Source organism: Equus caballus, chromosome 7 (assembly GCF_041296265.1).
Source record: "Equus caballus isolate H_3958 breed thoroughbred chromosome 7, TB-T2T, whole genome shotgun sequence".
Classification (NCBI taxonomy): Eukaryota; Metazoa; Chordata; class Mammalia; order Perissodactyla; family Equidae; genus Equus; species Equus caballus.
This window is the reverse complement of record NC_091690.1, coordinates 99,289,962-99,316,946: the sequence shown is the minus strand read 5'-3', so window position 1 is coordinate 99,316,946 and position 26,985 is coordinate 99,289,962. Positions and strand designations below refer to the sequence as shown.

The following is a 26,985-nucleotide window of genomic DNA, read 5'->3' as shown; positions in this document are numbered from 1 at the left end:
ATACAAGCCACCAGTTTCAGCTAAATTAAAGATTTAAACTTAAACAGGAGCCATAAAATATCCAGAAGAAAGTAGGGATCAAGGCGTCTGCCGAGAGCAGTGGTCCCATCTTCACGAGCATGCGAACAAAGATAGAATACATAAAGGAAAAGACTAATGTATATAAGTGTATAAAAACATAACAACTCCTAAATCTGAAGTAGCTCAAGCAAAAGTGAGTAGGGAAGTATGACAAATAGGGGGTCTTTGAGATGTAAATATCAGTGAGAGGGCAAACACACACTTTGCAATGAGCGTGATAGGGCAATAGAGAAGGGCAAGTCCTTCCATAGAAAAATGGGAAAAGGACTTGAAAAGGAAAGAGATGATGGAAGAGAAAGGAAAAGAGCCACCAAGAAAGAGCTCAGCTTCCCTGGAAGTTAGATAGATGTGGGACAATGAGGTAGTCTTTGCTCCCTATTCAATGTGGGAGATGTAAAACTAGGAATAGCCAATGCTGTGGAAGATGTGAGAAAACAAACATGCCTATTCCCTTCTTGCGTGTTTGTGTTAGTTATCTATTGCTGTGTAACAAGTCACCTCAAACGCAGTGACTCAAAACAACAGACACGTGTTGCCGCGCAGGTTCTGTGGGCCGGGAGTTGGAGCGGGTGGTGGGGCGGCTCTGACTCAGGGCCTCTCGTGAGGCCACAGTCACCTGAGGCCTGAGGAGGCTGAGATCTGCTCCAGGCACACTTACGTTGCTGTTGTCTGGAGGCTTCAGGGCTCTGGCACGTGGGCTTCTCTCTGGTGCTGCTCACAACATGAGCTCGTGCCCTGAGAGGGCAGGAGAGGGAAGAAACAGAGTGCAAGCTGCAGTCTCTCATCTCCTAGCCTCAGAAGTGACGTGACACCACTTCCCCAACATGGGCCAATCCTGGGATAGTGTGGGAGGGGCTACCCAAGGGAAGGGGTACCAGGAGTCAGGGAACACGGGGGCTATGGAGGGTTACAATATTTCTGAGGGTCAGTTTGGCAATACTTGTCAAAATTTGTAAAGAATACAGATTCCCTTTGACTCAGAAATCCCACCTACAGCAGCTTGCCCCAAGGAATTAATCAAGAGTACACATCATAACACAGCTTAAGGATGTTCATTAAAGCATTGTTTATAATAGTGAAAACTGAAAACAGGTTAAGCAGTCAACAGTGAGCTTGTATAAATATATTATGGTATGTCTTTATTATGGATACTATATAGTGGCATTACAAATAATCTAGAATAAGTTATGATGACAAAGGAAAATGCTAATGTTATGATTTGAGAAAAATCAGATAAGAAAACAATATTATTTATTTATTTATTTGTATTGTATTAAAGGGGTGTGTGTGTGTGTGTGTGTGTGTAGAAACAAAACTGGAAGTTTATACATAAAATGTGTGGTAGGAGGCTGGATAATAATTTTTTTTTTTTTTGAGGAAGATTAGTCCTGAGCTAACATCTGCTGCCAATCCTCCTCTTTGTGCTGATGAAGACTGGCCCTGAGCTAACATCCGCGCCCATCTTAGTCTATGTTATAAGTGGGACACCTGCCACAGCATGGCTTAATGAGCGGTGCCATATGTCTGTACCCGGGATCCAAACCGGTGAACCCCGGGCCGCTGAAGTGGGACGTGTGAACTTAACTGCTGCTCCACCAGGCCAGCCTTGGATAATAATTTTTTTGAGTTCTCCTATGTTTTCTATAAATGTGTGTTTATAATCAGGGAAAAAAAGAAACTCTTTTCAAAAATATGCCTGATCATGTACTGACCAAGAGGAGAGGGTCTGTAGAGTTTAGAACATTCCGGGTGAGATTCTGCTGACCTGCCTGCCTTACCTCCCACGAGGACTTAAGATCCCTGTGGAGCCCCAAGTTAGATTGAATATGGGGCCTTTCTGGTGTCCGTGGAGGGAAGATTGTGGGAGCGATGAAGATGCTTCCCCAGCTCTGTTATGTTGAAAATAATCTCATAAATGGATGGGATCCTTTGTAGCAAGCAGAGAGTTGCCACTGTGTCCTGAGCGTGAATTTGGTCAGCGTGAAATTCTGAGCAAGGTCTTACTCAACTTTCAGTAGAAAGCTTCTCCCTCAGGAAGTGGAACTTACAGTCTCAAAGCTGGTAACTAGCGCAGCTGGAATTTGAAACCAGGATGGGGCTGTAGGATGTTCATCCGTAGGCACTGGGGGTACTGTTTTTGAAGTGGAAATGTTGTAATCAAAGATGTCCTTTATTAAAATTTGTCTTCCGTGAGTAAAAAGTGGATTAGAATGAGAAGAATGCAATGAAGCCCAAAGGGCTGATGGACTTGGAAAATCCTGAGTGTTAAGACATTAGAGGTCAGTTTAGGGCGATGAGCAGATGCACTAGAAGCGAGGAAAAGTCAAGAGATTAGGCTGTTGACGCCCTGGAAAAGATTAGAGTTCCAGTTTTGGAGGAGAGAATTACTGACACTGGTGGTTTGCTGATTGAGCTGTTAGGTGTCTGGTTAGGGATCAAGATAATTTGGACTTGGAGTAGAGAATACTACAGAACTATGTTATCAGAACATTGGCGTGGCCACCAGCTGAGGAAGGAATGGTTTAGAATGACTCCAAAGGGGACACACCGGGACAGTTCGTGAGCGTCTCCAGATGCCTGGTCCAGGATGGATAATAGCACTTGCCACTCTGTTATTTACCACGTTTGCTAGACTGTCAACTCCAGGTAGCAAAGGCCATGCCTTTTTCTCTTTTGGTCCTTGCCTTTGCTATGTCTATGAGAATGTCCAGACACACCATGGCTCTACCTTTAGTCACTTCCTCATCCATCTCATTGGATATATATTGAAGTTTTTTATGTTCCAGGTAGGCCTGCTTTCCAGTAAGAGCGAACTATGCCTCAGTAATAAGCTCATATAAAGATCTTTACTGCAGGCCGGCCCCATGGCTGAATGGTTAAGTTGGTGCTCTCTGCTTTGGTGGCCCGGGGTTTGCCGGTTTGGATCCTGGGCATGGACCTATGCACTGCTCATCAAGCCATGCTGTGGTGACATCCCACATAGAAGAAGTAGAATGATGAACGACTAGGATATACAACTATGTGCTGGGGCTTTGGGGAGAAAAAAATGGGGAACACTGGCAACAGCTGTTAGCTCAGGGCCAATCTTCCTCACCAAAAAGTATAAAAAAACAAGGTCTTTACCTCTATTAGAGGATTTGAAACATGAAGCTAGCATCAGAATATGAGGGGGTCATGATGACCAGAATCAGAACCAGCCAGTTTGCATTTACTGTCTACTGTTATTTTACGTTTTATAAATTGATTCTTCTAATGCTGGGATATTTTAGAACAAATTTAATATCTCATTTCTCATGTTTCCTCTCATATTGAAAATATAGTGATCTTTGTTGCTGAATTTTGGCTTTGATGTTTTGCTTTGGAACCAATGTAAAATAATGTATTTCCCTATTGCCCATCATATTCACTTCAGCTGAGTGGTCTTGAACATATTTAAGACAAAAGAACTGACATAAGAAAAAATAACATAATGCTATAGATGTGACATAAGCTTCAAGGTAAAATGAAAATCCTAATTTTTTTTAGATTAAACTTTTTTTTTGTGTATGTTTTGGGTTAGCTTAGTGATTCAAAAATCTCTTCCCAAGATTACCTGAATGGTACATACAGTAAAGACACTATTTTTAATTGGGTCTTTAAAAAATATTTATTTTTTATGAAAGTTATATTTGCACATGATAAAAATTAATATTTTAATAAATATGCTAATGAGAAGTAAAGTCTCTTCTTCTCAAACTTTAATTCAATTTCCCGTAGTTATTAACAGCAGGTTTTGTATATATTCTCAGGAATTATGCATATGTTTGCTGTACAGTAAGATTTCCATTTAAATAATAAAAGTAGTATATATTAGTTGTGAAAAAACCCTCCAATAATTCAGAACTGATAAGCAAAAGTCTCTCTCAAACTTATTCCTCAAAGATTGTCACTTATAGTAGATGATTTCTGATTAATTATATAGATTACGTATGATAATATATACCAAGTCTAATTATATATGTGTATATGGATATGTGTAGACATAAGTTATATATATATAACTTTGTGACCTACCTTTTCCCTCTCAATAACGTGTTGTGGCCGTCCCTCCGTATTGACATCCATATGTGCTCTAGCTTTTCAAACTTCCCCGAGGATGCACAGTCAGACAGTTGGGAGCCCTGCTGCAATGAGTATCTTTGTCTGTCTGTGGATGCTTGTTAAGTCAAAGGGAAAGCATGTTTAAAATTTTGATAGTCATTCATTTGATTAACTCAACAAAAATTTCTATTTACCATGTTTTCAATTTGTATCTTTTATGTTTCTTCCTGACTTTTTCTGACTCCCCTTCCTCTTTTTTTTCCTCTGCTGGTTCAAAGGCTATGTTGGGGCCGGCCCGGTGGCACAGCTGTTAGTTCACACGTTCCACTTTGGCAGCCCAGGTTCGCTGGTTTGGATCCCTGGTGTGGACCTACGCACCACTTATGGAGCCATGCTGTGGCAGGTGTCCTGCATATAAAGTAGAGGAAGATGAGCACAGATGTTAGCTCAGGGCCAGGCTTCCTCAGCAAAAAGCCAAGGATTGGCCATGGTTGTTAGCTCAGGGCTAATCTTTTCTCAAAAAATAAAAAATCAAAAAAAGCTATACTTTGTACTTTTATTTTTTTAATTGAATCTCTTACATTTTTAAAAATAGCTTTATTGAAATAGAATTCACATACCACACAGTTCTCCCATTTGAAGTGTACCATTCAGTATTTTTCAGGATATTCACAGGGTTGTGCATCCATCACCACAATGTAATTTTAGAACATTTTTGATCTCCCCGAAAGATACCTCGCACCTCACACCCATTCCCACCATTTTCTCTGCCCGCCCCCCCAAGCCCTATTTGTCTCTATGGATTTGCCTATGATGGACATTTCCTATAACTGGAAGTATGCAATATGTAGTCTTTTGTCACTGATTTCTTCCACTTAGCATAATGTTGTCCAAGTTCATCCACACTGTAGCATGCATTAGTAATTTGTTTCTTTTTATTGCCAAATAATATTCCATTGTATGGAAATATCACATTTTATTTATCTACTTATCAGTTGATGGACGTTTGTTTGTTTCCACTCTCTTGGCTACTGTGAATGATACTGCTATGAACATGTGTATAGAAGTTTGTGGACACATGCTTTCATTTCTCATTGGTCTGTAACTAGGCATGGAATTCCTGGATCATATGATAACTCCATGTGTATAATGCTGAGGACTGGCCAAACTGTTTTCCAATGTGGCCACACCATTTCATATTCTTACCATCAACATATGAGGGTTCTGACGACTCCACATCCTCATCCACTCTTGTTATTTTCTATTTTTTTTTTTTTTTTGAAGATTGGCACCTGGGCTAACAACTGTTGCCAATCTTTTTTTTTTTCTGCTTTATCTCCCCAAACCCCCCCGTACACAATTGTATATCTTAGTTGCAGGTCCTTCTAGTTGTGGGATGTGGGACGCCGCCTCAATGTGGCCTGACGAGCAGTGCCATGTCCACGCCCGGAATCCGAACCCTGGGCCGCTGCAGCGGAGCGTGGGAACTTAACCACTCGGCCATGGAGCCAGCCCCTCTCTGTCTTTTTGATTGCAGCCATCCTAGTGGGTGTGAAGTGATATGTCACTGAGATTTTTATTTGTATCTCCCTAATGACTAGCGACGTTGAACATTTTTTCATTTGTTTGTTTGCCATTTGTATACCTTCTTTGGAGAAATATCTTCTACTCAGATCCTTTGCTCATTTTTTAATTAGATTATTTGTTTTTTTATTATTGAGTTGCAAGAGTTCTTTATATATTCAGGATACACATCCCTTACCAGACATATAATTTACAAATATTTTCTCCCATTCCATGGGTTATCTTTTCATATTCTTGATGACATTATTTGTGGCATAAAAGTTTTAAATTTTGATATGGCACAATTTATCTATTTTTATTTTTTCACTTGTACTTTTGGTGGAGTGCCTTTCATTTTTTTTTTAAAAGACTGTATTTTTCAGAGCAGTTTTAACTTCACAGGAAAAATAAGCAAAAAGTACACAGAGTTCCCGTATACCCTTGTGCCCCCTACCCACCTCCCCCACTATCAACATCCCACCCTAGAGTAGTGCCTTTGTTACAACTGATGAATCTACATTGACACCTTATCACCCAAAGTCCGTAGTTCACATTAGGGTTCACTCTCTCTCTCACACATTCTTTGAGTTTGGGCAAATGTACAGTGACACGCATCCACCATTATGGTATCAAACAGAATAGTCTACTGCCCTAAACACCCTCTGTGCTGTGTCTCTTCATCCTTCCCTCCCTCCTAAGCCCTGGCCACCCCTGATCTTTTTTACTGTGTCCAGTTTTGCCTTTTCCAGAAGGTCATATAGTTGGAATCATGTGCAACATGTGGCCTTTTCAAGTTGACGTCTTTCACTTAGTAATATGTGTTTAAGTGTCTAGAGTCCCTTACATTTTTAATGTGCATATTTAGTTATACATTTTCTAGCAAAGTTGAAAGCTATTCAGTGTCTCTTTTTCCAGGACAATATAAGGACTTTGGTGCCCTTTGATTATCCACTAAACACCTCATATTGTTTGTTAGAACTTTAGTTCCACACTTAAAAAAAGGATTATACCATACTCGAGGCTGCATGTCTAGGCTTTATGGACCAGTAAACAAGCTGGACGACACTGAGCAAGTTGCTTGACCTCCCTGTGTCTGTTTCCTCGTCTTTAAAATGGACGCAATAAGAGTACCTGTTTCAAAGGGCTGTTGCGAGGATTAAAATGTCAATATGTAATCATGTGGGAAATTGCTTTGATGCGATGGTAGGCTCTGGTATGCTCGTAGACGGTGTGTCCCAGAGCTCGTGGAACAGCAAGGTACACAGAACAAATGAAAATGCTCAGATCACGACTTATTAAACCAATTTAAAACACAAAGCAAAATGTAGGGGAAGAGAGAAGGGCTAGGTAAACACACTGAAGGTGCAAGTGGGTTGCAGGGCCACGTTACCTGAATCTCTGCAGTATCGACACATTTCTGTGTGGCATCATTGTTTCCTGCCAGTGATGTGGTTGCAAGGACCAGAGTTGAAATGTGAGCGAGGGGGCCCTCAGACAAAAGGTGCCCGCAGCAACGACACACACCTGCGCCAGGAGAGAGCTGGTTGGGAGAGCACCTGGCCAGTAGCTGTGCTCCCCAGCCAGCCCAACTGGCAGCCGTGGATTTTATCCAGCAGAGGATCCACCGTGAGATCAGCAATGGGTAGCCACTTAAAGATCTCATGATTGCGGCGTGACTCATGTGCTGCATTACTGTCAGTGTATAAATTATTTATATTTGTTGCTTTGTTTGTTTTTAGTAAATCATGACTGTGAAGTGTCTGCTTTGTCCTCCTACCCCTTTCTATCTATGTTCATAGTCAAATGCTCCACTTACTTTCTGACTGATGTTTCTCAGGTTACTAACTGGTCCATGCTTCATGCAGCTAAGGGTTTCGTCCATTCCATGTGTTGTCTTGTCTTCTAGAACAGAACTGAATATTTCCAAACAGTACAGCAGCTGCACATTACATGTATGTAATGTGTTTACAATAATACATTTTATGTAGCAATAACTAAATAAATGTTAGCTATTATTATTAATATATAAGATGCTTTAATATTTTAATCTTATCTCTCTAAGCGGGAAGATTAGCCATCTAGTAAAACTTGATCAGATTAAACAACTAATTAGAAATCTTAATATTAAAGTTACTTGGCTACATTTTGATCTGAAATTGGTAATAAAGTGCAAAGTTTATTAGCCAGACCTTTTTACTATTAATCTAGTTTATCCTCCCATCATTCCAGTTGTATAGAGTTTTGGCTGTTGATAACAAGGCTGGTGCTACTTTTTTTTCCCCTTTCCTACAGGCTTATCCTCAGTTTGCTCTGACCTACCTAGAGGAGCTAAATGCACAAGTGGATGTGACCCAGATGGAGTCTCACATTCACCATGGCGCCCGGACCACAGCTCATCAGGAACATGGCAGCAGCTTAGCAGAAGAGGTCAGTGAGGCGAGCCAGAGGCAAGACAGAAATAGATCTCCACACGCATTTTGAAAAGAGAAAAATGTTCAAGTTGTTTTTAGGAGGCAAGCAGGAATTCACATCTTAACGTTACTCATTGTTTAACATCATGCACATAACATAAATATCCATATGCACATTTATATTTATGTAAACATCTCTATATAAACATTATTTTATTCAATGGATGGTGACATGCTGTCTTTTCTTAAGGCTGCCTTCTTTTGTTCTGGGCACGGACAAATGATTTCTGTGCTGGATGAAGAAAACTAAGGAACTATGAAAAGTGTATTCTTAAATTTTCGGCATGTTATAGTTTAGATATTTTCACTCAATGAAAATTAGCTACATTATTCCTACATTTCATTTATTAGGTTCTGCAAAAAAGTGCTGGCGTCCCTGGTCTGAAGCAACCGCCAGAGCCTGCAGACACTGGTTTAATGCCAGAAGGTTCTCCTGGGGAGACAGGGCGGCTGACAGTGGCAGTGATGAGGAAGCTGGAGGGGAAGCATCCTCAGGCGTCCGCTCAGAGGTAGGACACTGACGGAACGGAGCTCGATTGCTCAATGACATTCGATGTTTCCCTTCAGTTTCATGTAAGATTGATTTCTGGGAGATTATTGAAATATCTCAAAAGCCCTTTGGCTTTCAAGCACAGTAGTTTTCGGGTCACATTTGATGAAGAGAGGTGACATTTATGTGTATATTGTTAAAGATTGATGTATGGTATTATTTATAAGTATACTTAGGAACGGCTGCTGTGCTGGGATCTCACTAAAATTCTCTGAAACAGCATAACTGAGGCCAGGCAGTCCTGAGCATAAATCCAACTGTGAGAATACCAAGAAGTCTTTCAGGAGGCCCCTGGCACGGACAATCCTGTGTATGTTCCATGAGCAGAATATTGTATTATGTAGACTCAGGGATAAGTGCACAATAGACGGTCTTAAGTAGCGATAATTTAGCACACTGACATACCTTCCATTCCTAGACTAAAACTAACACCCGCGATTTTACTAACCTATTGAAGGTCATCCTTGGTTGGAAATGGAAACTGCTTCTCTGATCCTCTTTGTAAATTGGAAAACTAAAGTTTATTATAAAGTTTATTATCCTTATTTTGTTGGGTTTGGTGTTGTAAATCAAAAAATGACTTTATAAACTGCAATTTTAATACATAATTGTTTGAAAGTAAGTTTGACTGAAGCACTCTTAAAGGAGTAATATGGTTCTTACCATACTCACCAAAGTTCAGGAGAATTCCTAAGTTTAAATATTCTAACTGTAGATAGAAATTCCAAGTGCATGAAAAAAGAAAAAATGGCAACTTTTAATTTATTTAAAAAATTTTTTTCCAGCTTTATTGAGATATAGTTGACGTATAACATTGTGCAAGTTTAAGGTGTGCAACGTAATTTTTTATTTCAATTAAAAGCTATTTTATATTTTTACATTACATGTTCTTGCCTCAGATTTTGACAGGAGGGGAACATTTTTTTCCTGATAACCAAAGTGACTCTTCAATTTATTATTTCTTTAATGTATTGTGTAAACCCTAAATCCTTTGATTTTGTTGTTTTGAGGAAGAGAGGGCACAGAGAGACGAGATAAGAAATTGAGTACCTTACTGTACGGGGTGCCCTGCGCCTGCTTTTAGCCATACGTGAGGGTCTCGGCTCTCTGATGCTCCACCACACACCCACCAGGCTGCAGCCTCCAGCCAGGCGACTCTCCCCCCAGGTCACTAGAATATAAGTCCTTGGGGCAGATTTTAAAGTTTTCGTGTAGAGCGAGAGCTCAGGGAACACCGGGGCGCTGGGGCGGTCACATACTGTTTTCGTGCCCAACATTGCCTATCTTGTAGCCATTTCTATTTTTGAGAGCATGCTGGGGGCCCGTCGTTATGCTGAGCTCTGCTCAGTGAGGCAAGGGCTCCTCCTGCTCTCAGGTTTCTGAGCTCTGTGTGGAGGTCCCACGTTTGATGCTGGTGGGTCACTGTGCAGGGACCCCAGTGATAATTCACCTGTGACTCCCTCCCTCCTTCCCCAGCCTGGGAGTATTTGCTCTGAGGGTTGAGGGCGTCGTACTTCAGAAATTTGTCTTCTGTCTCCCTCACAAGGCAAGACAGTCATGATGGAACATTGGGAGGAAGGCATATCGTGTTAGGGAATATGAGGCAAAACCCAGAAAAAACAACAACAAAGCGCTTAATGTCACTTAACGTAACACAATACCTATGTGAGTGTTGGAACTAAATGAGATGTCTTTAAATTTCCAGGAATGTAGTAAACACTCAATAAGTAGTAGCTGTGAAAATGTTCTGAAAACAAGTAGAGATAGGAAAAAGTTTTTAATGGGGGGGTGTATTTAGATTTGTGGTTTTTAGTCAATAGGAATTGACTGGCAAATATATTCAGGATTTTAACTTCATAGAAATTTCCCAGGGGCCTTTCTCAGCCACATTCCCTGGGGCTGTGTCTTGGGCTCCAGCAACTCTTCTGGCCGCCTTCTTTGTTTTCTCTTAAAGCCACAGGGATTTATCTGCATTCTCCTCTCCACCCCCACAATTTACACAATAGATGTAATTTCAGTTTCTCTCCTTCTCTTTCGGTTCCTTAACAAAGTTATTTTGAGTAAAGAGTAAGTACTGAGACAATTACTTTCCTCCCATTTTGGAAGGAATTGTGGGGCAAAATTAGAACATGGTGCTGAATTTGGCATGTCGATTATTTGAACCCCGGGTTGCTTTGTGAGGTTATGTGCTTTCCAAATATAGGAGAGTCAGGGCGTTCTGTTACCCCAGCCTCAGAGACGGCTTTACTTCACTTGGTTTTATCAGTGATAATTTTACAAAATAAAGAATAACGTGAAATGATTTCAGTTGTGAAAACTAGAAAAAGAAATAGACTTACAGAACATCAGGGAATCAAGAATGAGCAAATAATCTGAAGAAAGAATGTATAGTTGAAAAGAATAAGAAGACACAGAGATATAATGTGTGTACTTTCTTAGAAGTAGCCAAGGAAGGAGAGAAGAAACAAGTAGCCGAATCTGGGGACAGACAGACTGGTAGTTAGCGGCAGGTAACATGTGAAAATGAAAGGTCTCATTCGGTTGTTCATAACATGTGCTGGCTTTGCGTAAGTGCTGTATGTGCGTTGTTTCCCGGGAACCTATGAGGTGGGTACCACTGAGGTGTTCATCTCTGTTTTACTGATGAGGAAGGTGAGGCGCAGAGAGATTAAGTTACTGGACTAAGGCCTTCCCGCTAGTAATTTAAGGCAGGGCTGTGTGAGCCCGAAGTCTTCCTCTCAGCCTCTGTGCTGCTCTGCCGACCACTTGACTTCTTGTCTTCGTGCTCTCCAAATCTTCAGCCTTTCCAATGGGGCCTTATTTTGAGTGGATATCTCGGAAGGGTGACTTTAAATAAGGTGGAGCAGTTTAGAAAGGGAATAATAAAGGAATATTAATATTCACAGGCTTCAGCGAAGACTAAATAAGAGGTGGAAAATGTTAAGGGAGACTACAAATCCCTGATTTCTTGTTGAATCCAACAGTCTCGATTTACTGATTTACAGACGCTTGCACTTGAATGGATTAGAGATTTTTAAAAACCCCTTTGTCATGATTAACCAGTGTGTTTCACACCTCGGATGGCGGTTCAGCTCAGCTCTGTATGTCCTACATTTGTGACAGGTAGCTAATAGCTGTCGTTTTTTAGAATACTTACTATGTGCCAACTGCTCCTCTGAGTACTTACTTATCCTGTAACCACGCGATAGATTAGTTTACTTATTGTCATAATAACCTGATGGTGAGGTACTCTGATAATCCACAAAGATACAGCGACGGGGCTCAGAGAGGTGGTGTTGTTGTCCAATCACACAGCTGGTTGACGGGGGACATGGGGTTCGAACCTACATCTATTTGGTCTGTGATTGTGCTCTTACTCTCTGCTTTATTCCTCATGCCTGGTTGTTTTTATTCTACTGATTTCGTAACAGAATGTCATCGTATTGAGCAGCCGTATGAAGTCATTACTAAAATCTTGTGTGTATTACTTCATAAAAGCTTTGATTAGACTGCTGCCATTTTGATTGGTGTATTATTTTATCCTTAAAAATTATATCGTTAAAAAAAAACTGCAACAGTCACCACAAACTGGGCTCTCCTATCTACAGAATCATGTCATTTAATTTCGAACTCAAAGACTTGTGGAAAGCAATCTGATTGTTGATCCTTTTTTTTTTTGGTAATGTGGAAAAATGCTTTTTCCCACTGAAGAAAAAGGAAAATCTCTTACTGTGTAAGGTCTTTAATGCCAGATTCTTAGTTCATGATGGGTTATATCTTTCTGTTTGCTTTAGCCACACTTAAAGTGGTCTTGCTTCCTCTATCAGTGATATAGAAATGTGGTTCTCTTCTTGCATGGATAAAGTAAGTTGTGTGTACATTTAATTCTAAATTTAGTCCAAAATAAAATAAATGCCATATTCGGGCACCTTTAAGTGTCTGGAATGTTTGTTTACGTTCGTCTGTCCGACGGAGCCCTCACCCTTATTTAGATTGAATGGGGGTGGGGAAGGACTGGGAGGCCGACAAAGCACACTGACCCAGCTTGTCACACAGTGACCTGTGAGAAGGAAATAATGAACTGTGAGTAGCTGTCATCCTAACCGGTTCTGACAGTTTGCCTTTGGGTACATCTGTGTTAGTCGCGCTGGAAAGGCCTTTGTTCTTTTCCCACTAGTGACTCGCAGCGCTGAGGGGTTTGCCCGCCGCGGTTCTCCTACCGGCACTTCCTTCCCAGGGAAGCGAGCAGCTGCTGCCCACCGCGCTGACATTTCTCTCCGTGACTCAACCTGGCATGGACTTCACTCTTTCAGAAGAGAACGTTTAAAAGTCCTTTGCTTCTTTTCATTTCCGATGTACTTTAATGTCTCATGGGTTTTGATACTAATAAAATAGCAAGTTATGAAATATGTTTAGCATATCCTAATTTTGTATAGATGAAGGTAAAGATAGATAGATAGCTGACCAGATGGGTAGGCAACTCGAAGGAAATATATCAAAATATTGACAGTTGTTACTGAGTTTAAAATTTTTATCTATGGTTTATTTTCCAAATTTTGATAATTGAATATTATATTCACAATAGGACAAAAATCAACATATGTTATGAAAAGCATTTTTAATGTAGTTACTTGAAACATGCTTTATTAGCAGGACTATTTGGGCTAAAATAGATAAGGATACGCTATATTTTGGTTCACATTTTCCACTGCTACTTTTTAAATAAATTTCTATCTAATAATTTAAACTTTAAAATATTGCAATATTTACATTTTAAAGTTAATCTAGTGCATAAAATTGTTGTAATCATTAGGAGATGTAATTTGGTAAGAAACAGGTGTCTCTGTCGCCTGGTTTCCTGAAGTGTCACTATTTCAGGCATCAAGAAAGCAGAACGTTCTGAATACTGTGCATCGTATCCTAAGAGAATTGTTCAAATTAAAACCAAGACTTGATTTATAAAATACAATTCCTGAATCAATTTTAAAGCTTATTTACATTTTTACAATTGCCATAAAATCAGTCCTTCTACTGTAATGAAGTCTGGCTGCAGTCGGCATGAAGTGAACGCTGAACATTTGGTACTCACTTTATTGGATTTTCCCTTCCAAGAGGATAGAATCCAAACTCTACTGCCCTGGTCAGTTTTCATAAGGCCTTTTCCCCTGACAGAATAGAAGAAATGAAGCTTGAAAACAAGCATGAAGTGACATACTTTTTTCTGCATTCAAGGTTTTTCTCTCTTAGTAGCAGGTTTGAGATGCACTGGCTAACAGAACTGTTGTAGTCTCCTGCTTTTCAAAGAAAGGTCAGTTAATAGGAATGAGAACTACTGTAAGCAGACAAATGATGACCATGTCCATAGAATTATAAATTGCAGAAAAACACATATTAAGAATTGGAAGAGTTGTGTTTTGATTTTCTTGAGTATTCAATGGCATATGATTTATTACTCTATTAAATCATGTATGTAATTTTGCATGTAGTTGATGGCAGTCTGTAACCGTCTTATTTGATTAGAACATTCTTGTCATTTTGCTCATCAAATATCAACACAATTCTTGTAGAGACAGTGAATGCATGGGTCAGTTTTGATAAGAGTCAGACCGTCTTTTTAGGGAAAGTGGACTGTTAAATTGACACACGCAAATCCTTATTTCTAGGACTCTTATCAATGAAGGCAAATGTTAATATAATAATTGCTTTTGATATTTGTTAAATCCAATTATACTTCCTAGGAGTAAAGTCTCGTATTAGGTTTCATTAGTGTTCCTAGCTGTGGCCAGGCTCAGCTCCAAGCATTAGCCTCTGGCCCTTTTATACTGTATACAAGAGTATGCCGTTGGGTGTAAGGACATGAAGTTATTGTGTGTTCCAGAGATGCAGAGATATGCTTATAATTCTTCTTTTTAATTCGAAAAGTCAGATTTCCTGATACTGGCTGATACTGTTTCCTGTTGGCATTTTGGTATATTTTTAAATTAATTCCAATATATTCTCTGTAAGTTAAAATAAAATGAATAAATAATCTAATTGCACTTGCTTCTTTGAAACAACGTCAAAATTAAGCATTCCAAAGAATTAGGTTTATATCCATAAATGTGCATTAATTCAGAAATTATCAAAGGCTTTAAAGTAGGCATTTTTTGATTAATTTTTTTTCTCACTTATACCATGAGGTACCCAAACCTTCAGTTGTGCTGCTTACTTTCTATTTTTAAAAGGTGCTATTTCTTTCTGTTTTCTTCAGTATTGTTTGGAAAGCCATTGAAGATCTGCATTGGAAACCCCACTCCTACGTCCTTCGAGCTCGTGGCGCCTGCGCTAGACCGTCCGTGTGGTGTTACAATAGTGGAGGGAGCAGTTAGTGAGGTTCTAGGGTTGACCGATGGGGATGGACGAGGAGGAGACTGGTGGTGGAGCTATTGTTAGGTTACAGTATATGGAATTGAGTGAGAGCAGAGTTCAAGCAAAGTGACCTGTAGGTTAGTTTTCCAACTTGTCTCTTTCTTTCTACCCTTTTCCCCTACAAAGCAGAATAATCCTTCATGTTCATAAGTCAGATCATGGGAATTCTCAGCTCCACGTCCTCCAGTGGCTGTTTATTTCCTTTGGAGTGAAACCCAAGTCTTCAGTGCTCGCTGCGTGGTCCTACTTTACCAGGCCCTTGGTATCTCTCTGAACACCGCTCTTCCCTCCCTCCTCCACTCCAGCAGGTGTGGCTTCCTGCAGTCTCTCAGACACACCCTGTGCGCCCACACCCTGTCATCCTCTCTCCCTGCTTGATTTTCTCCAAGGCTCTTATTACTGCCTGTCATAGGCATATTGTTTTACCGTCTGAATTGCCCCTTTAGAATGTAAACTCCGTTTCAGCAGGAACTCTGTTTGATTCACATCTGTGCCTCCAGGACCAGAGCATACCTGGTACACAGTAGTTACTCAATCCAAGGTTATTGAGCGAGGGAAGGGATAAATGAGTGAAGTAATGTGGCTTATGGAAATAAGAAGATAGAGAGGGAGCTAGTCTGAGCATTCTTATGTACGTGTCAAGACCCTCACTGTCTGCTGGACAACTGTAGCCCTACGACCTCCTCATGTGTCGATCCAAAACTAAGCCCTACTCTTGCAGTGGCTTTCTACCTGATTTCTGCATCTCTCGTTTCCTTCATCCTTTATTAATGAACAGATATTTACTGAGCCTTTTCTATACTGCACGCCCTGTCCTAGGCATGTGGATACAGTGTGGAAAAGGCAGGTGCACCTTCTCCCCTCCCAGAGCTGCCCCACAGAATGTGGCAGGGAAGAGAGCTGCCAGACGAATCCCCACGTAGAGAGAGTGGTGAACGTGTGGTCGGGAGACGCCAGTTCTTCCTGAACGCTCGTCCCTGGTGACGTGCTTTCGAAGTCTGACTCTGAACATTGCACTCACTGACTCACAGTTCTCCAGCGTTTACCCATTTCCTACTAAGTCAAATGAAACAGCAGCTGACAGGCTGTATCCTCGTCTCAGAGCCTCCCTGTGCTTGTCCAGGCCCAGGTTGACTGGACGTGGATCATGCTGGTTTCCTTGACCAAAATGCCCAGATCTCCTGTTTCCTCACTAAACTCCTACCCTCTTCAAGGCCTGTTTTCACTGATTTTTTTCAGCCTTTCTTCTTTTCTGGTATATATGTTTAAGGATATAAATTTACCTCTAAGCATGGCTTTAGCTTCATTCCACCAATTTTAATGTCATGTTTTCATTATCATTTCCATTTTGTTGCAATCTTTGATCCACGGATCACTCAGAAGTATATTCTGAATTTCCAAATATAGGAAACTTTTCTGGTTTGTATGTGTGTTAATGACTTCTAAATTAATTTCACCGTGGTTGAAAACATTTTTGGTATGATTTCAGCTCTGACATTTGTTGTGATTTGCTTTATGGCCTGCCCAATATCTGGACAGTGTTTATAAGTGATCCAAGTGTACTTGAAAAGAAGATGTGTTCCTCTGTTTGGGGGGCAGTGTTCTGTATATGTCAATCAGATCAAGTTTGGTAAAGGTGTTTTCAAATTTTGTGTATACTTACTGGTATTTCGTCTACTTGTTAGATCATTTACTGAGAGAAATATCGTTAAAATCTCCCACTATAATTGTAGATCTGTCTATTTCTCCTTTTATTAGTTTTATGAATTTTTCTTTTCTATAATTTGAGGCTATTTGTTAGGTGCACATAATTTTAGAATTGTTATATCTTTCTGATGAATTCAACCTTATGTTATTATGGAAATCCCTTCTTTATCCCTAGGAATGCTTTTTATTTTACTTAAAGTTCATTTTGTCTCATATTAATATAGTGACTCCAGCTTTTTGGTAAGTGTTTGCACGATATATTTTGTATCCTTTTATTTTCAAATTTTATCTTTATATCAAAAGAGTGTTTTGAGTGAAAGCGTAATGCAGTATGATGATCTGTCTTTTAATTGAAGTGTTTAGTCCATTTGCCTATTACATAATTGCTGATATTTGGGGTTTAAATCTAACATGTTAACATGTTGCTGTTTGGTTTCTGTGTGTTCTATCCACTCTATGTTCTGTTTTCTCTCTCTCTCTTTTTTTGCCTTCTCTTGGATTCGTTGAGTGTTGTGTATCACTTCATTCCCTTCCTCCCAGTTATCTTGGTAGTTAGGCCTTCTTTTACTCTTCCTTTAGTGGTTATTCTAGAGATTATACATCCTCCCTTGACTTATTAACATTATCAACTAGTGTTTTTATCACTTCTCAGACAATTCAAAGAACTTGCAAGTCTTACTCTCCATCTATACACTTTCTGACTAAGTGTTGGTGTGTGTTTTAATTCTATATGTGTTTCAAACCCTATGAAACATCATGATTATTATTTTCTTAGTTGATATTCGTTTAGACTCAGCCACATTTTTACGCTTTTTGCTGATCGTTATTTCTGTCTGTATCTCTGGGCTTCCATCAGGAAGAACATAGTTTAATATTTCCTTAGGTGTAGATTTGTTGGTAATTAATTCTCTCCATTTTTATTTTTCATAGAATATGTATATTTCACGTCCATATTCTCATTTTCATATTTTTACTGGGTGTGAAATTCTAGGTTGTCAGCTATTTTTTTTTCACAACAGATGGAAGATGTCATTCCATTGTCTTGGCTTCCGTTTTTTTTCTTTTTCAGTTGAGAAGTGATGTATGAGTTTTGTTGCTCCTTCAAAGGCAGTGTGTTGTTTCTCACTGGCTGACTTTAAGGGTTTGTCTTCCTATTGGATTTTAACTGTGATTTTCCTTAGTATTTTTTTGGTGTTATTTTTATTGTTTTGTATGCATAATACTTGAAGGTCTTAGGACTTAAATCTGTGGCTGACTGTGTGGAAAATTCTCTGCAATTATTTTTTCAAATATTGTTTCCGCTGCGTTTTCTCTCTCTTCTCTGAAGGAACACTAATGACATGTACATTAGAACTTTTCAATTATTTTACTGTAAACCCTATGTCTCTTGTGCTCTATTTTGCATTTTCCACTGTTTGTCTCCTTGTGGTTTAGTGTGGATATTTTCTTTTGACCTGTATCTCATCTCATTAATTCTCTCTTTAGCTTTTTCTAATCTGCTGCTAAATCCACACACTGGAGTTCTTGATGTCTGTTATTGTATTTTTCAGGTATAAATTTTCCATTTGTTTTTTATGGCTAATAACATCACCACACTTTACTTAATCATTCCTCTGTTATTGAACAATTAGGTAGTTTCCAACATTTCAAGTTTGTAAATTGCTCTGTAACAAACATCTTTGACTCTTGTCCAGAATGCATTCATTCAATCTGTGAACGTTTGTTAAGCACATTTTTTCTTCTGCCTAACCTTTGCTGGACACTAAGAATATAAAAATATATACAAAAAGTCCCTGATTTTCATGAGTTCATAGAGTCATGAAACATTTCCCCACCAAGTTACTAGTGAAAATTGATTAAGGTTGTGGGAATCGTATTGATCATGAGGTTTGTTGAGTTACTGTTTTTGATTTCTATTTTGTAAAGTTTATAACTTAGCTAATCAAATAAGGGGCCTGAATTTATACTTTCTAACAGCATTTTATTTTCTTTATTTTCTTATGCAAACGTGAGCCATCCTTTATATTTTTCATGTTTTTAAATTGGACTACAGAGTTAATCAAACTATAACATATGCTATCTTAGAATTATTTTTACTTTTTAAAAACAGAAATACTAGGATCATCCTTTGATAATAAATAGTCTCTGCAAATAGTTCTGAAAAATCAATAATGTTGTCTTCAATTCAGTTATTGAAGAATAATAATGTTGCAGTATGTGTAATCATTTCAGTTGCCCATCGGTTTATCTATTTGAATACAACTGACTGACAGTCCTTTTGATTGACTTGTTATCATCCGTATATTTGTCATACATGCATTCTTCTTGGATGAAAAGTCTCTAGTTGGCCATTCTGTGCATTAGAGGCAAGAGGATCCACTGAGCAGACAAAACAATTCTCCAATGGTTATATGCTCAGAACACATTGGTTTTGATTTGGTGATCTTAGTATCAAGATTTAAATCTTTAACTCCTGTTGCTCACCTTTGTTCATTGTCTTCTCTCCTGTTTATTGCTCGTTAATACTTGAGAGTCAATTCATATAGATAAATGATATGCATTAATCTCTCACTTTTATATTCACTCATTCATTTCATAAATGCCTTTGAGTACTTATAAGAGAGATGATACAGCTTCCTGATTGACGTCTCAGAATCTGGAGACAGATCAGCCTGCCTTCCAGTCATAGCTCTTCCGAGTACTCACTCTGTGATTTGGGGCAAGCTGTTTAATATCACTGAGACTCTATTTCCTCATACACAAAAGAGGGATAAAGATTACTGTAAAATTTAAATAATATCACAAATGTTAAAGCTTAGCCCAGGGACTGGCCCGGTGGCCCAGTGGTTAAGTGCACATGTTCCGCTTTGGCGTCCTGGGGTTCGCCAGTTCGGATCCCGGGTGTGGACATGGCACCACTCATCAAGCCATGCTGTGGCAGGCGTCCCACATATAAAGTAGAGGAAGATGGGCATGGATGTTAGCTCAGGGCCAGTCTTCCTCAGCAAAAAGAGGAGGATTAGCAGCAGATGTTAGCTCAGGGCTAATCTTCCTCAAAAAAAAAAAGTTTAGCCCAATTCCTGGCACATAGTCAATACTCAGTAAATGGTAGTTTTTTTTGATGATAATAATGTGCTATTAAGAGTCTTGATATTAGTATTAAGTGCAAAATATGATCAGAATGCAAAGCAATTCCTGCCTTTAAAAATTCCAAAATCAAATTGAAGAGAAGCTGTGAACTGCTGCATTTTTTATTATTATTGTTATTATTTTATTGAGGTCCTAATAGTTTATACATTGTGAAATTTCAATTGTACATTATTATTTGTCAGTCACCATATAAATGTGCCCCTTTACCCATTATACCACCCCTCAACCCCCTTGCCCTCTGGTAACCACTAATCTGTTCTCTTTGTCCATATGTTTATCTTCCATTATGAGTGAAATCCTGCAGTGTTTGTCTTTCTCTGTCTGGCTTACTTTGCTTAACATCATGCCCTCAAGGTCCATCCATGTTATTGAAAATGGGACGATTTTCTCTTTTTTTCTGGCTGAGTAGTATTCCATTGTGTATACATATGCCACATCTTCTTTACCCAGTCATCAGTCAGTCAGTACATGGGTTGCTTCCACGTCTTGGTTATGGTAAATAACGCTGCAGTGAACACAGGGGTGCTTAAGTCTCTTTGAATTGGTGATTTCAAGTTCTTTGGATAAATATGGGGTAGTGGGATGGCTGGGTCATATGGTATTTCTATTTTTAATTTCCTGGGACATCTCCATACTGTTTCCACAGTGGCTGCACCAGTTTGCACTCCCACCAGCAGTGTATGAGGATCCCTTTTCTCCACAGCCTCTCCAATGTTTGCTATTTTTAGTCTTAGTGATTATAGCCATTCTAACAGGTGTAAGGTGATATCTCATGGTAGTTTTGATTTGCGTTAGCCTAATGATTAGGGATGTTGAACATATTTTCATGTGCCTATTGATTATCAGTATATCTTGTTTGGAAAAATGTCTGTTCATATCCTCTGCCTATTTTTTGATCAGGTTGTTTGTTGTTTTCTTGTTGAGTTGTGTAAGTTCTTTATGTACTTTGGAGATTAACCCCTTGTTTGGTATATGACGTGCAAATATTTTCTCCCAGTTGGTGTGTTGTCTTTTCATTTTGTTCCTGATTTCCTTTGCCTTGCAGAAGCTTTTTAGTCTGATGAAGTCTCATTTATTTATTTTATCTTTTGTTTCCCTTGCCAGAGTAGACATGATATTTGAAAAGATGCTTCTAAGACTGATGTCAAAGAGTGTACTGCCTATATTTTCTTCTAGGAGTTTTATGGTTTCAGGTCTTACCTTCAAGTCTTTTATCCATTTTGAGTTAATTTTTGTGTATGGCAAAAGATAATGGTCTACTTTCATTTTTTTGCATGTGGCTGTCCAGTTTTCTCAACACCATTTATTGGAGAGCATTTCCTTTCTCCATTGTATGTTCTTGGCTCCTTTGTCAAAGATTAGCTGTCTGTAGATGTGTGGTTTTATTTCTAGGCTTTCAGTTCTGTTCCATTGATCTGTGTGTCTATTTTTGTACCAGTACCATGCTGTTTTGATTACTATGGCTTTGTAGTATATTTTGAAGTTAGGGATTGTGATGCCTCCAGCTGTGTTCTTTTTTCTCAGGATTGCTTTAGCTCTTCGTGGTCTTTTCTTGCGCTATATGAATTTTAGGATTATTTGTTCTATTTCTGTGAAGAATCTCATTGGGATCCTCTGAATTTTTTTTTTTTTTTTAGTATTTTTTTTGGTGAGGAAGATTGGCCCTGAGCTAACGTCTGTTGCCAATCTTCCTCTTTTTGCTTGAGGAAGATTGTCACTGAGTTACCAACTGTGCCAGCCTTCCTCTATTTTGTATATGGGACGCTGCCACAGCATGGCTTGATGAGTGGTGTGTAGGTCTGAGCCTGGACTCCAAACCAGTGAACCCTGTGCTACTGAAGCAGAGCAGGATTTACTCTATTTTTAATGTTATTTAAAAAGTAATTTTTGAGTTCTCGGATGTAGAGAATTATGCTGCATAGTATTTGAGTATGTCTTTTAAAGGGATACACATATACTAAATATAGTCATGTGCTGCATGACAATGTTTCAGTCGACAACAAGCTGCATGTGACACTGGTCCCACAAGATTATAGTGGAGCTAAAAAGTTCCTGTTGCCTAGTGTTTCTGGAAGAAGACACTCAAGAGGTTCGTCCATGACTTCAAAGGATTTGCCAAGGATGAGGAGGTCGCAAAAATCAACGAGTCTGTGGTTGCGATGGCAACAAGTCTACCCTGGATGTGGGTGAGGATGACACTGAGGGGCTCCCAGAGGTGGTTCCCGAGGAACTGACTCATGAGGAGTTGTTGGAGCTGGAACAAGAACACAAAGCTGAAGAAGAGGCAAGAGAAACGGAAACTGCAGGAGAAGAAGAAGATGAACCCCCAAGGAATTCACAGTGGGGGGTTGAGCAGAAGCTTTTCAGACCTCAACAAGCTCCTTAAAAAGCTTGAAAACGTGCATCCCAACACCAAAAGGTTTTCATTAATAGAGAGGGCTGTTCATGAGCGTATTTGCTTATGTAGGGGAGAAAGACATTTCCTCTCCCCAAATGTGGGTTCGTCTGGCCGGAGAACAAATTAAATTCACATGAGACAGAATAGCAAGAGAAAATTAAACAAAGCTTTATGAGGAACCATGGCCCGGGGCCTTTCTTCCCGAAGGAAGAAAGGGCGCCGAAGAAGTGGGGTGCACACAGTTGTTATATACCCCCAAATAGGGTGTTTCACATGTGATTGAAATGTCCCTTTTACAACAGTCATGAGGCCGCTCTGTCAGCACAGCGCTTGATGGAGGCAGATAGGTCTGCTGTCTCAAAGGGCGTAGCTGGAGGCAAGTCGATTGTCTGGAGCTGGGCGGTCACAGGTGAGCTCAGCAGTCAGTTCCTAGCCTAAAGAAAGATGCTTAATCCTTAAAAAATGCCGAAGTTGGGAGGGGGAGGGAAGTCAGTTACAGGAGGTTACCAGAGAAGCACAATAAAATGCAGATTTTAAGTCTTTGCCTTTGGTATTGATTAAGAGTTTTTAGAGAGACGGTCATCTCCTTTCTTCTTCCTGGTACAGAGAGGGAGGCAGCTTTTACAGATAGAGATTTACCTTACAAATGTAAATGTGTCCTAAGGAAGGGCAAGTTCCATTCCTTAGAGCCTCCTTCCCTGTCCCAGTTTATCAAAAGCAATCAGCCTCAAATAATCCTGATGCCAAAGAGACATATCTTGGGGTGGCCAATTCCAGGTCCCCACACTTAAAAGCAAATCTATGATAAAAAAAGCAACAAATGAAGCAAACCACCATGGACATATTTCTGAAAAGAGTGATACGTCCTCAAAAGGTCCTAAGGCAGGTCCTTCGGGAGGTGTTCCAGAAGAAGGCATTGTTTTCCTAGGAGATGACAGCTCCATGTGTGTTATTGCCCATGAAGACCTTCCAGTGGGACAAGATGTGGAGGGGAAGACAGTGATGTTGATGATCCGGACCCTGTGTAGGCCTAGGCTAATGTGAGTTTGTGTCTTAGTTTTTAACAGAAGAGTTTAAAAAGTAAAACAATAAAAAATTTTAAAAATAGAAAAAGCTTATAGAAGGACATAAAGAAAATATTTTTTTACAGCTCTATGATGTATTTGTATTTTAAGCTGTTACTACAAAAGAGTCAGAAAGTTAAAAATTAGAAAGCTTATAAAGTAAGAAAGTTACTGTAAGCCGAGGTTAATTTATTATTGAAGAAAGAAAAATCTGTTTGTATAAATTTCGCGTATCCTAAGCGTGCAGTCTTTAAAAGTCCGCCGCAGTGCACAGTGACGTCCCAGGCCTTCACGGTCACTCACCGCTCGCTCACTGACTCACCCAGGGCAACTTCCGTCCTGCAGCCCCATCATGGTAAGTGCCCTCTACAGGCGCACCATTTCTTATCTTTTATACCGTATTATACTGTACCTCTTCTATGTTTGGCTATGTTTAGATACACAGATACTGTGTGTTACAGTTGCCTACAGTGGTCAGCACATTACCATGCCGTGCAGGTTTGCAGCCCAGGAGCAACAGGCTCTCCCACCCAGCCCGATGCGTCGTAGGCTGCACCAGCTAGGTTTATGATGTTCGCACAACGACGACATCACCTAACGATGCGTTTCTCAGAATGTATCTGTGTTGTTAAATGACACATGACTATATGTTTATTTGTAACGGAATAACTTGGTGATGACAAATAATAGTCATGCTATAAAAATTTGATTTTAGTCTTTGTGAACAAAAGAAATTGAGTTTATCAAATCATCTCTATTACCAAGTTGGAGGATATAAATAATGATGATAGTCTGTTCTCGAGAAACTTGAAATATAGTTGGAGAGACAAGGCAAAAAGATTAAAACTGTAATGACTGTTGTTTTTTTATTACCCATGTTTATCATTAAACTTTTGGAAAAAATAAATATACAGAAAATAAAAGGAAAGGGAAAAATACGTAATCCTGGATTATTTTTTTCTCTCTCATTCTTTATGTATATTTTGTTATCATTGTCATAATTACATTTACAAAAATGAGGACATGCTAATTTTTTGTGTATGACAGTGCAATAACAGACATTAATATGTTCTGTAAACATCTTTCCACAATATTAAATATATGCCTGTATTATCATTCTTTAGTGAAAATCTTAATTTGTGTAACCAGTGCCGCATTGTAGGACTTTAAGATGTTTCAAGTTTTTTGCTCTTGTTAACAAGATGGCAATAAACAACAGGTGGAAACTTGGGTCACAATGTATATGTTCAGTCATAAGAATCTCAGGTGGATTTTCACACAGCAGTCCGTGAGAAGTGCCACCTCACAAATGTCATGAGTTGGGGAGCAAACGGCGGGCCGTGTGTTCGGAAGAATTGTGGAGAAGGGGCTGGAGCTGAGCTAGGAGAATAGTGGGGTCTCTTTTGTTTGAAAGTGAAGGGAAGAGCATTTCATGAAGGAAACAGTATGATTCCTTCTTATTTATAAAATGATGGCTCCTCTAACAATGATGCACGACCACGCAAAGGTTTTTCTTGTGAAAATTGCCATCCAGCTCTGTTGATTTCAGAGTGGGTCTTTTTACTTGCAGCCCATCTTACCAGAAACCTAGGCCTGCTTTAGTTGCTATTTAAGTGAGCTCACGTATCAATCAGGAGGTTTTCATCACATGTCGGCTCACGATTTTCCAGCAGGTATAAGTTCCCTGGGAGGAACTCGGAATTTTTTTCTCTTTTTATACCTTTAACTTCACAGATATCAACATTTTTCTTTCTTAATGAGGCCAGTGGGCTCTTTATGGTTAATAAGAATCTTAATTTTGAGAGTTTTTAGTTTTCTTTTTATGTGAATCTGGCTTTGGGATAATTGAACCCACGTCTTTGCCGCTGTGAAAACTTGACGGTTGAAAAAGTCTCCAGTACTCAGAGATAAGATGGGAAAAGTATGTCCCTTAGTGTTTATTCGATGCATATCATATGTGGCTACCAGGATGCAGGGATTGCCTGAATATGACTGAGACCACTGGGTCATGCTTCGCGTTGAAAATAAAAATCCTTTTCCTATGAATGGTTAAGCATGGAATACCACTCAGCAATAAGCAAGAGTGAACTGTCAACACACACAGCAGCTTAGATGAACCTCAGCAAAATTGGGCTGCATGTGAAGAGCCAGTCTCAAAAGGATACACATTCATGAAATAGCATAATCATAGAGATAGGGAACAGCTTAGCAGTTCCCAGGGGTTAGGGATGGGGGGAAGGATGAGCTACACACACACCCACTGGGGTGCATGCATAACTGGTGACATCTGAATAGCATCTATGGATGTGGCAATGTTCATTGCTTGGTTTTGATACTGTATCATAGTTGTGTAAGATATCATCATTGAAAGAAACTGGAGGAAGGGTTTATGATACTTCTCTGTATGTTTCTTTGCAACCTCCTGTGAATCTATAATTACTTCAAAATGAACACTTAAAAAAGAAAAACAAACCTTTCCCAAGTGGAAATGTCCAGGACGCAGAAGAGCAGAGCCTCCATGTGGATGGAGAGCTTTTCGGAAAGATCAGCGGACTGCACTCCTCATCTAGGCAGGCTCAGTACTCCTAACAAAAAGGTCTTTGCTTTTTGTTTTTTTAAAATAGGGATAGTTATCTGGAGGCTCTGAAAGAAAGGTACTATTAGAACTAGAAGCTAAGTATTTCTGTATATTTATGGCAGTCCATATTAACATTTTTAAAAAGTAGGCTACAAAGTAGGTACAAAGTGAGTTCTCGGTTCTAACAGCAGAAGGAGATATTGAACATATTTCTAATAGAGAATTCTGGGCTCAGCCATTGAGAGACTTACATTGGAAGTCCATTCCCCCATGAGAGTATAAAATAGGGTCAAATTCAATAAAGTTGTGGGAGAGGGGAGGACTTTGCCTTACCTCATTTATGAGAGGGGATCAGACAAGTGGAAACTTCTCTGACTAGGAAGAGTGAAAACTAGATTCCTAAATTTGAGATTCTTTTAGCTGTTTTACTCGTAGAAAATACATGCTGAAAAAAGTGTGTGTGTGCACGCATGCATGCATGTATGTGTGTTGATGAGATTGAGTGCTCCTTTTTCATATGTAAGTTGACACACACACGAGTATATTTATGAGACCACAAATAGATATGTATGAACCATAAAGTCTCATATTATTATACTTACAAGTCTCGTAAAATGCTTATTATGGCTTACTGGGGTGCCATACTTCATTATTCCAATGTTAAAAAAAGTCTCTCTAACATCTCTCTCACCATATCATGCAAGTTGAGATAATTGGGTTGTCATCATCCTAGGACATTAGCGTCACATCCTACGGTAGGAATAGCTGCCTGTATTCGCTATCTATTGCTGTGTAACAAAATGCCACAAACTCAGCGTCTTAACACACTCCTGTAATATCTCCCAGTTCTCTAGGCCACAAGTCCAAGCGGGCTTGGTGCGTCCTCTGCTTGGGGCTTCATAAGGTGAAGTTAAAGTGTTGTCTGGACTGGACTC

The 26,985-nt window shown here is 39.5% G+C and overlaps 1 protein-coding gene across 7 annotated transcripts in view; it reads left to right on the top strand.

The window, feature by feature from the left end:
* Nucleotides 1-26,985, top strand: part of DCDC1 (doublecortin domain containing 1) — a 444,094-nt gene that overhangs the window by 269,297 nt on the left and 147,812 nt on the right. For all 7 annotated transcript variants that reach the window (XM_070274958.1, XM_023646546.2, XM_070274959.1 and 4 more), the window contains 2 exons: nucleotides 8,017-8,151; nucleotides 8,547-8,704. In XM_070274958.1, coding sequence (XP_070131059.1) covers nucleotides 8,017-8,151; nucleotides 8,547-8,704 — 293 coding nt within the window. The remainder of the gene's footprint in view (nucleotides 1-8,016; nucleotides 8,152-8,546; nucleotides 8,705-26,985) is intronic.